The sequence below is a fragment of the Brachyhypopomus gauderio genome, chromosome 13 (assembly GCF_052324685.1).
Source record: "Brachyhypopomus gauderio isolate BG-103 chromosome 13, BGAUD_0.2, whole genome shotgun sequence".
In the NCBI taxonomy this organism is placed as follows: Eukaryota; Metazoa; Chordata; class Actinopteri; order Gymnotiformes; family Hypopomidae; genus Brachyhypopomus; species Brachyhypopomus gauderio.
Window position 1 is genome coordinate 11,020,638 of NC_135223.1, and position 11,293 is coordinate 11,031,930.

Consider the following 11,293-nt stretch of genomic DNA (forward strand, 5'->3'; position numbering starts at 1 on the left):
TCTTTTTACTATTTGTGCATTAAAAATGCATATTAATTATTTTGTTGTTATAAAGTATTAATCATTGCGGTTACTATAAGGTGTTTATAATCTATTTAATAACATTTATTTAATAAGTAATTGTAACTATTCATAACAGAAGTTTTTTTGTTAAGTGGTCATTTTTGAACTTACTGATAGTCTAAACTAATGTATATGTGAGAATAACTGCACACCATTCTTCCAATATTTGAAATATGCAATACACACTTGAATCACAATATATACTTATAAAGCTTGTATCACCTCCCATAAATGCTTTAGACCTATACATATACTCTGTGTGTGTGTGTGTGTGTGTGTGTGTGTGTGTGTGTGTGTGTGTTTATCTTCTACAGGCTACACAGTGTCTTCGGTGACAGTGGGTGACTGGAGGAAGCTTTATGTGGCTGGGGCTCCCAGGTTTAAGCACAAAGGCAAAGTGATTCTGTTTGACCTGAGCCCAGATGGTGATGTCACCATCACACAAGCTCTCACTGGAGAGCAAGTAATGACATTCATTCCTTTCTTATCTCTTCAGTCGCACTTTTCTGTAGTCACTCTTCTGTCTCACTCTTCAGTATCACTCCTCTGTACTCTCCTGATGCTTTAGGCCCAGTCCAGCCTGCTCATACACAAAAGCTTCTCAGCACTTTAGCTACTCATTCTTCACCATATTCTATCATCTCTTCTCTTTCATTCTTCTTCTCATTCAATTTAACTTTATTGGCAAGACCATGTTACAGTATTGGAAAAGCATTAAAATGGTTTGACAAATGGGTTTATAAAACACATTTCTATCTTCTCTCTTTCTCTCTCTCTCTCTCTCTCTCTCTCTCCAGATTGGCTCTTATTTTGGTAGTGAGGTGTGTGGGGTGGATGTTGATCAGGATGGTATTACAGATATCCTATTGATCGCTGCCCCCATGTTCCTGGGAGCAGGAAACAAAGAGACAGGAAAAGTCTACGTCTACTGTCTAGACGGGGTAAGAAGTGGTGTGCATATGTGTGTGTGACTTTAACGCCGCATTCGCAGAGCGATATGAAGGCAGACAGACACGCTGACAAGATTCAACATGAGCAAATTCAGAGTCATAATCTTTTAAACAGTCCAGGGTTGGTGAGCCATGTTGTCCAGAAAGAGATACATGATTGACGCAAACCACAGAATTAGACACGATATGCACAATGTCTACAGAACAAGAGGAAAAACATTGACATGAGCAGCTGTACATTAAACAAGTACCAGACACTAACTACACACTAAACAAGGAACACCTGATATCAATTACAAGGGGTGGGGCTACAGAACACTAGATGGGGAAGACCAGGAAGTAAACAGAAGCACATGGAATAAGAAAACAAAGACTTGACAGACAGGAGGGAGGCGGAGCCAGACTTGACAAACAGATGGGGAAGGAGACAGACGTCACAGTGACAACTTGCATAATACATGCGTAAAAATAATGTTTTATTGTAAGGTGTATCTACCTATAGAAACAGACTCTTGTAATTTATCTGACATTTATTTTAGAATATAAGCCCTTTGTGCAATGTGTAATGTTATGTCAACAAGGCAAAATTTTTAGACTATTAACACTATTAAAACACATATCAACAAAAAAGCCATGCAATTTCATTCATATTTGATCATTATTCATATATTTGGTTCTTTACTTTGAATCAAACACTGTCAATCAGAAAAAATATCTCTTACCTGCCCCAGGACGGTTTTGCCCCGAATGGTACACTTCACTCTCAGCAGAAGGCCCAGGACGCTCGGTTCGGCTACGCCATGGCCGTGGCTCCAGACCTCAACCACGATGGCTACGCTGATCTGCTGGTGGGAGCGCCACTGGAGGATGACCACCAGGGGGCGCTTTACATCTACCATGGCGATGAATACTATATCATCCCTCAGTACAAACAGGCAGGCTGATCAGAACATGCCACATCACTGTACAGGATTATACATAATGTGTACATAATGATCGACAAAATGAAATAGGCCTACTAGTTTGGCCAAAAAGTAAACATTATTTGTTTTCCCTCAGTTCATGATGTCCTCATGTTCATGTTCTTCATCAGTGACTTCTTCTCTGTGTCTGTCTACACATAGCAGGTCTGTCTAATCTCTCCGTGTTCTTCTGTGTCCTGCGTCTGTCTGCAGCGGGTCTCTGCCTCCTCTCTCTCCACACCCCTGCGCTACTTTGGCCGCAGCCTCAGTGCCCTGTTCGACATGGACGGCGACGAGCTGCTGGACCTGGCCGTGGGAGCCCAGGGCGGCGCCGTGCTCCTCAGGTACCTGGACCCCTCACGCTGCACCCCCCCCTGCTGACCCCTGACCCCCGACCCCCAGCCCCAAACTGACCCACGTGTCTCTGCTCCGGTACATGCAGGTCTCGCAGCATCGTGCAGGTCAACATGAGCCTGACCTTCCAGCCATCCTCCATCAACGTCATCCAGAAGAACTGCCAGCAGGGTGGGCGGGACTCGGCCTGCCTCAATGCCACCGCCTGCTTCCTCGTCCTGTCGCGCTCGCCCGGCTCGTACGGCACAGATTTCGGTGGGCCGCACCTTCCGTGACCAGTTCCTCTCACGGCTTCACCTCCGTGTTCAGCTCATTGACCTTTGTCAAGCCTCACTCAGCACTTTGAGTGTTCAAGGTCTCTGCTGCGTCACCTGATTGACACTCTTCTCCCATAATTCCCTGCCATGTCCAGATCTGCAGGTGGGGGCCATGCTGGATGACAGGAAGCTGTCTGCGCGTGCTCTGTTTGACTCTAACTCCCAGAGGCAGACCCTGACAGGGGTCAGAGTTCGCGTAGGGGATCCTTTATGCCACACACTGCCCTTCCATGTCTTTGTGAGTCCATACAACAGACAATCAAATGGATTCAGACAGACAGACAGATCTGATTGACTCATTGATTGATTATTCTTGATTCCTATTGTATATGTCTCTCTGCTCATCTGACCAATAGGACACAGCAGACTACATCAGACCAATCAGTTTCTCCTTGTACTTCAAAATCAATGACACAGAAGGCAGCCCTGTTCTAGATGAAGGCTGGCCAACCACAATTAAAAACACTGTAAGTTAAGCATGTCCATAATCCTAAACTATTTAGCAAAGAGTCAGAAGATTTAGCACCTCACTCAAAGGTGGACATATGACATCCCAGCACGTGGATTCTCACGTGCTCCCATGGTTGTGTGTGTGTTTTCATTAGATCCCATTTTATAAAGACTGCGGAGAGGATGACGTGTGTGTGACGGACTTGGTTCTGCGTGCACACATGGATATCTCAGGAAGCAGGTACTGTTCCCTGGAGCCCACACTGGCCCTCAGTGCTGTGGAGTGGTGGAACTGAGCCCCAACAGTCGTGGGCTGCTAATGACCTGTGACCACAGAAACTATTTCATCTAAACATCTAAAATCACAGCAGTGATGCTGCATTATAACCCTGCCTTTATTTTTATTAAGCATTCTAAAAGCCACGATTGGTCCAGAGCTGTGATTGGTCAGACAGTTGTCTTTATGGTCATGTGATTTGCACTGGCAGGCAGCAGCCATACGTGATCCGCAGTCCCCGGAGGCGACTGGCAGTGGAGGTTCAGCTCCAGAACCGGCTGGAGAACGCCTACAACACCAGCCTCACGCTCCACTACACCAGAAACCTGCACTTCAGCAGCCTGAGTATACGGGTGAACACACACACACATACACATACACACACACACACACACACACACACACACACACACACACACAATAATACATACATCTGGCTAAACACAAAACCAACTACTAGACTACACAGTCTACTAGAATTAATTCTCCAAGCCCAGACTCATTCAATTCAGTTTTCAGATCACTTGTTAATTGTCATGCGCTGAATTTGGTTTTCAACTTGATGCTGAACACTGTTCCACTGGGCACGTGAGACAGATCTGTTCTACTGGGCACACGTGTGACAGATCTATTCTAGTGGCACACGTGTGCCGTATGCTCTCACCAGCTGCTTACATTCAGTTCCCAGTGTGGTGGATTCTTATTTACAAGCAGGAATGACAACAGATGTGGTGTCATTAGTATGTCACAAAATAAGACCATTAATCTGTCAAAGTGTCATGTGTTGATGAATGTTATTGGTCCTGTTATGCTGAGCTACTAAAGTGTAGTAAGCTATTTGTCAGCAGGTATTGTGGGTAATAGTGAGTTCAGCTGGCACCCCTACAAAAGCCTTCTGGCTAGTGCAAAAGTTCATGGCAGGAGTTTATTGTTTGGTAGTTTATATGTTGCCATGTGCATGAAACTCAAGTCAATTCACCACCCACACATGGGAAAAGGAGCACTCCAGCACTCGTAAAGTTTTACAAAGGCTTGGGCTGACAGACTCAGCCATCTAGCCCATGTTATGGTCTCACATTCATCTTGGATTTCTAGGACTAAGTCTTGACCGTCATGAATAATGCAATCTGCAATATGTATTTTCTCTCTCTCTCTCTCTCTCTCTCTCTCTCTCTCTCTCTCTCTCTCTTTCTCTCTCTCTCTCAGGAAGATGCTCAGTTTAAAATTGAGTGCACACCACTCAGTTCCAACAGCCGCTCCTGTAATGTCAGCTATCCGGTCTTTCGCTCCCAGTCAAAGGTCTGTTCTCCCATTCTGCTGTTCAATTTGTCCTTCTTGTCTCAAATAAAAACAGCTACTGAAGTGCAGTCCTCCCTCACACCACACCTCCCCTCTCCTCCCTCACTACACCTTCTTTCTCCCCCTTCCTCTCTCATCCCCTCTCTCTCTCCTCCCTCACACCACACCTCCCCTCTCCTCCCTCACTACACCTTCTTTCTCCCCCTTCCTCTCTCACCCCCTCTCTCTCTCCTCCCTCACACCACACCTCCCCTCTCCTCCCTCACTACACCTTCTTTCTCCCCCTTCCTCTCTCACCCCCTCTCTCTCTCCTCCCTCACACCACACCTTCCCTCTCCTCCCTCACTACACCTTCTTTCTGCCCCTTCCTCTCTCACCCCCTCTCTCTCTCCTCCCTCACACCACACCTCCCCTCTCCTCCCTCACTACACCTTCTTTCTGCCCCTTCCTCTCTCACCCCCCCTCTCTCTCCTCCCTCACTCCACCCCTCCTCTCTCTCTGCTTCTCTCTCTTCCTCAGGTGAACTTCATGCTGGAGTTTGAGTTTAGCTGCACATCTCTTATCAGTAAGATCCAGTTGAAGCTGGTTGCTGCAAGGTACATGCTTACACCTGTACACGCCTACAGTACAGAACAAATAACCCCTGTTACCAAATCATAGCAAAACTGACGTTATGGATGTTATTCAAAGCTTGACCACAGGTGTATAAGGCGTTGAGTAAAGGTGAGATCAACATAGATGGTGTGTATGTGTTCTTACAGTGACAGCATTGAGGGGGAAACCTCGGACAACACTGTTCAGCTACAGAGTGTAGTTCAGTACGAGCCTGACATCTTTATTACCAGGTGAGGCTTTTTTCTTCATTCTGCGCACATTCATAACTGACCAGTTGGGCTCTTTCTCTCTGCCAATGTATATGTCTGACCCCCTTCTCTACGTCTGACCCCCCTCTCTACATCTGACCCTCCTCTCTACATCTGACCCTCCTCTCTACATCTGACCCTCCTCTCTACATCTGACCCCCCTCTCTACATCTGACCCCCCTCTTTACATCTGACCCCCCTCTCTACACCTAACCCCCCTCTACATCTGACCCCCCCCTCTACATCTGACCCCCCTCTCTACATCTGACCCCCCTCTACATCTGACCCCCTTCTCTACATCTGACCCTCCTCTACATCTGACACCCTCTACATCTGACCCCCCTCTCTACATCTGACCCCCTTCTCTACATCTGACCCCTCTCTACATCTGACCCCCCTCTCTACATCTGATCCCCCCTCTACATCTGACCCTCCTCTACATCTGACCCCCCTCTCTACATCTGACCCCCTTCTCTACATCTGACCCCTCTCTACATCTGACCCTCCTCTCTACATCTGATCCACCCTCTACATCTGACCCCCTTCTCTACATCTGACCCCTCTCTACATCTGACCCCCCTCTACATCTGACCCCCCTCTCTACATCTGACCCTCCTCTCTACATCTGACCCTCCTCTCTACATCTGACCCCCCTCTCTACGTCTGACCCCCCTCTCTACGTCTGACCCCCCTCTCTACGTCTGACCCCCCTCTCTACATCTGACCCCCCTCTACATCTGACCCCCCTCTCTACATCTGACCCCCCTCTCTACATCTGACCCCTCTCTCTACATCTGACCCCCCTCTCTACATCTGACCCCCCCTCTCTACATCTGACCCCCCTCTCTACATCTGACCCCCCCTCTACATCTGACCCCCCTCTCTACATCTGACCCCCCCTCTACATCTGAACCCCCTCTCTACATCTAACCCCCCTCTCTACATCTGACCCCCCTCTCTACATCTGACCCCCCTCTCTACATCTGACCCCCCCTCTCTACATCTGACCCCCCTCTCTACATCTAACCCCCCTCTCTACATCTGACCCCCCTCTCTACATCTGACCCCTCTCTACATCTAACCCCCCTCTCTACATCTGACCCCCCTCTCTACATCTGACCCCTCTCTACATCTAACCCCCCTCTCTACATCTGACCCCCCTCTCTACATCTGACCTCCCTCTCTACATCTAACCCCCCTCTACATCTGACCTCCCTCTCTACATCTAACCCCCCTCTCTACATCTGACCCCCCTCTCTACATCTGACCCCTCTCTACATCTAACCCCCCTCTCTACATCTGACCCCCCTCTCTACATCTGACCTCCCTCTCTACATCTAACCCCCCTCTCTACATCTGACCCCCCTCTCTACATCTGACCCCCCTCTCTACATCTGACCCCCTTCTCTACATCTGACCCCCCTCTCTACATCTGACCTCCCTCTCTACATCTAACCCCCCTCTCTACATCTGACCCTCCCTCTACATCTGACCCCTCTCTACATCTAACCCCCCTCTTTACATATGACCCCCCTCTCTACATCTGACCTCCCTCTCTACATCTAACCCCCCTCTCTACATCTGACCCTCCCTCTACATCTGACCCCCCTCTACATCTAACCCCCCTCTTTACATATGACCCCCCTCTCTACATCTGACCCCCCTCTCTACATCTGACCCCCCCTCTCTACATCTGACCCCCCCTCTCTACATCTAACCCCCCTCTCTACATCTGACCCCCCTCTCTACATCTGACCCCTCTCTACATCTAACCCCCCTCTCTACATCTGACCCCTCTCTACATCTAACCCCCCTCTCTACATCTGACCCCCCTCTCTACATCTGACCTCCCTCTCTACATCTAACCCCCCTCTCTACATCTGACCCCCCTCTCTACATCTGACCCCCCTCTCTACATCTGACCCCCTTCTCTACATCTGACCCCCCTCTCTACATCTAACCCCCCTCTACATCTGACCTCCCTCTCTACATCTAACCCCCCTCTCTACATCTGACCCCCCTCTCTACATCTGACCCCTCTCTACATCTAACCCCCCTCTCTACATCTGACCCCCCTCTCTACATCTGACCTCCCTCTCTACATCTAACCCCCCTCTCTACATCTGACCCCCCTCTCTACATCTGACCCCCCTTCTCTACATCTGACCCCCTTCTCTACATCTGACCCCCCTCTCTACATCTGACCTCCCTCTCTACATCTAACCCCCCTCTCTACATCTGACCCTCCCTCTACATCTGACCCCTCTCTACATCTAACCCCCCTCTTTACATATGACCCCCCTCTCTACATCTGACCTCCCTCTCTACATCTAACCCCCCTCTCTACATCTGACCCTCCCTCTACATCTGACCCCCCTCTACATCTAACCCCCCTCTTTACATATGACCCCCCTCTCTACATCTACATCAACAGCAGAGCATGCTTGTGCATATTCATAGAGCAGTTGTTTCAGACTCTCATTGGCCCAGTGCACCCAGGCAGTACTGAACTCCATCGTTGTGCAAAGATATGCAACTTGTGGCCTCTTTATAGGGCTCAGGCTGTGATTACTAATGACTTCTAGATTAGCTAGAAGTGTTTTCACCTGTGAGGACTGGGTTTGGATAATTGGTACATGGGTATGGCAGTTGCATGGCAGTGTTTTTAGTTTTGAATGTTGTGTCTAATGTAAAGAACTGTGTTTAATGTTTGGCAAAAAATGTTGTAGAATTGCTAAATGAGTGTAAGGCAGAAAATGTGCTTAAAATTTAGTGCACTGGGTGACAGGCTTCATGAGTTAGTTGTTCCCAAAATTGTGTTATAAGTACCAGTTTTGGGGTCTTAGCAACTGCAAAGAAATAAAGATTTGTGTCAAATTGCTGTCATCACTGTTTTCTTATTTGGTTTGGTGCTGTGCAGTGAATCAAATCTAAACAGATATGAGGTTCATCCAACCAGGACAGTGTCAGAAGGGACCGGGCCTGAGTTCTACACACATTTCAGGGTGTGTATTATACTAGGGATTACTACTGATCAAACATACATGAAAGACCTTCATAGATCAAAGACCTTCATATCAAAGCTAAATCAAAGAGCTTTAACAAAATGTAACATACATGTGTACATACAACGTGTGTGAAATGTAACGTAATATTACAGTAATATGTGTAAGTGAAAATGTAAGTTTTAGTTTTATACATGCTGATCCAGCATCAGTTGACTGACATATAAATGTGCTTGTATGTGTGTATGTGTGTTCAGATACAGAATCTAGGCTGCTATGTGATCAGTAATCTGGATCTACATATCAGTTTACCCTCTGTGGCTGCAGCAGACAGAGTGTTCTCATCTGTGGTGAATGCCGTCTCTCATAATGTGAGTGCTCATTTTATGTGCGTTTATGGATGTGCATAACCATTATGGTTACATATAACCACACATGCACACAGTGTGTAATGTATTCTCATACATAATCGCTATGGTTACACAGAACCGTTGGGGTACGATGGGTTTCTCCTTTGATGTCTGTGTAATGTGGTCCGTGCTGCAGTACGTATGTCATGGCACCACGGGTGTGAACACGCATGCACTTGTGTGTGTAGACGTCTGGGGTGAACTGTAGTGTGAAGGGCGACCTGGCTGAGCTGAAGGAGGCTCAGCGGGACGTGCGGCCGATGCATCCGGAGGACATGAAGAAGAATGAAATACTGGTAAACGGTTTTGACTAATACATTTTCGAAAGATAGGTTTGAGGCCTGGGTGAATCTGAATGTGGAAACAGTTCAAGTGTAGTGGGCCACATGTGTGTTTGATTTGTGTGTGTGTGTGTGTGTGTGTGTGTGTGTGTGTGTGTGTAGAACTGCAGCACAGCTTGGTGCGTGGAGGTTGTGTGTCAAATCCAGCATCTGCTGAAGGGAGAGTCGGCCTTAATACGCATCACCAGAAGAGTTCATGATAACTTTTTCAGACAGGTAAGGAAAACACATTCACATGCATACACTCATACACAAATATATACTCACTTCATTCAACAAAACTCTGGCAACTATGGTAGAATTTTTAAAAGTTTATCTAAAGTTCTCAACTCTTGATATACTACTACTTTATTAAAGCAAACATGATTAAATTATTACATATAGTCTTAGTGTTAAGTGAGTAACTAGCTCTTTGTGTCATGGACCAGTGTTGTTAATGGACACATTTTGTGTGTGTTGATGTGCAAAAGGCTAAGTTCAAAGCTGTCATGATAGTGGGCTCCTACCAACTGCGCGCACAGGAGACAAATCTGATCACACTGGGAAATACTGCCATCTGGAGGGAGGTGAGAGAACTGCAGGGCACCAACACCAGCAGAACTACCAGACCACCCAGGCTTGTCTGTGAGTACCTCCAGCGGTCTGGGTTTGACTGTGTGCCTGTGCTGTGTGGGCAGATGGTGCTGGAGGTGCTGAAGGGCCGCTCCATTCCCATCTCTCTGTGGATCCTGATCGGCAGCATCATCGGGGGTCTGCTCCTGCTCGCACTCATCATCTTCATCCTCTGGAAGGTCTGAGCTACACGTTTCCCACACCTCCAGTATGGATGTGCTAACGCATGGAGGTTTTTCATAGTCTTACACGCATTTTATTCTGATGGTTGATCCTTCAATTTGGTTTAAAGCAAACAAAAACACTGTTTTCCAAAATTAACTAAATAATAATAAAATTGTAAAAAATATTTTAAATGCTCCCTCCTAAAATAGCTATAAATTCAGGACTTTAGTCTCTCACCATACAAGGGCTGAGCATCTTGTGAGAATTGAGGAGACATTGCAGGAGGTTGCCTCATGAACACCACGAGCATGCAACACTGAAAATGAAAATTAATTTTTAACACAGCAGATTTGTGCCAAACATCATCCCGGCAGTTTGTTCCGATGTAATACAGTGCAAATATGTCTGCCTTCGTTCATCATAAGCCACTGTAAAATGTGCACCCATAACTGGCATGTGAAGTAGCAGGTCTCCCTGTACTGACCCGGTTCTTGACTGTCTCTCAACAGTTGGGCTTTTTCACAAGGATACGGAAGGACAAGGACGAGGAGCACGAGGACTGAGCCGCCCCGCCTCCAAACCTCAGGGTCCACACGGCTCGCACCGTGACCCAATCCCCTGCCCCATTTTACTGGACGACGACTCCCTCCCTGGAGCAGAACCCACCCGCTACATGCACCCCTCTTCTGGAGGAGAGCACAGCCAGGCACATGCACCACTCCCCCCCAAATCCACGTCAGCCTCGGGGGGCTGTGATGAGTGGGGTCCCAAGGACATGTGCTGTGTGAAGAAGGCAGGTAGAGAGAAGAGGGGGCAGGGTGCAGGGGGGGCATGTTTTATTTTTTGCCCCACTAAAGTCAAATGAAGGACTTGAGCTTGCCAGGGTGGTGTGATGAATGACCTCAGTGTAGCTCCACTGAGCCACTGATAATGGCAGGCTATATTTGGATGGCTGGGTGGAGGAGGGTGGGGGCTGGGATGATGAAATGCTCCATTCAGATGTGCACAGGAGCATTAGGAAGCATTCACAGCAGTCAGGTTTCCTTTATTTATCTCCAGACACCATTTTCTTAATCCTTAAATACAGATTTCTTAATCTGTATTTGTTTTCAAGGGTTGTAAAACATTTTCATTCGAGTCCCAAGCTGATGTTGAATAAAGTTTTGTAAATGAAACCTGGTGTTCTTTGTCAGTTAAAGATCCCACAATAAATCCAACCAGAATT

At 47.3% G+C, this 11,293-nt stretch overlaps 1 protein-coding gene across 1 annotated transcript in view; it reads left to right on the forward strand.

Annotated features, from left to right (window-relative positions):
* Positions 1 to 11,293, forward strand: part of itga10 (integrin, alpha 10) — a 30,010-nt gene extending 18,717 nt beyond the window's left edge. The window contains exons 13-31 of the mRNA XM_076970834.1: positions 378 to 526; positions 861 to 1,004; positions 1,745 to 1,948; positions 2,189 to 2,319; positions 2,418 to 2,584; positions 2,742 to 2,884; positions 3,003 to 3,113; positions 3,252 to 3,337; positions 3,585 to 3,726; positions 4,580 to 4,672; positions 5,192 to 5,268; positions 5,434 to 5,517; positions 8,456 to 8,540; positions 8,798 to 8,911; positions 9,139 to 9,246; positions 9,394 to 9,507; positions 9,762 to 9,857; positions 9,969 to 10,082; positions 10,578 to 11,293. Of these exons, the coding sequence (XP_076826949.1) occupies positions 378 to 526; positions 861 to 1,004; positions 1,745 to 1,948; positions 2,189 to 2,319; positions 2,418 to 2,584; positions 2,742 to 2,884; positions 3,003 to 3,113; positions 3,252 to 3,337; positions 3,585 to 3,726; positions 4,580 to 4,672; positions 5,192 to 5,268; positions 5,434 to 5,517; positions 8,456 to 8,540; positions 8,798 to 8,911; positions 9,139 to 9,246; positions 9,394 to 9,507; positions 9,762 to 9,857; positions 9,969 to 10,082; positions 10,578 to 10,631 (2,216 nt within the window). The 3' untranslated portion in view covers positions 10,632 to 11,293. The remainder of the gene's footprint in view (positions 1 to 377; positions 527 to 860; positions 1,005 to 1,744; positions 1,949 to 2,188; positions 2,320 to 2,417; positions 2,585 to 2,741; positions 2,885 to 3,002; positions 3,114 to 3,251; positions 3,338 to 3,584; positions 3,727 to 4,579; positions 4,673 to 5,191; positions 5,269 to 5,433; positions 5,518 to 8,455; positions 8,541 to 8,797; positions 8,912 to 9,138; positions 9,247 to 9,393; positions 9,508 to 9,761; positions 9,858 to 9,968; positions 10,083 to 10,577) is intronic.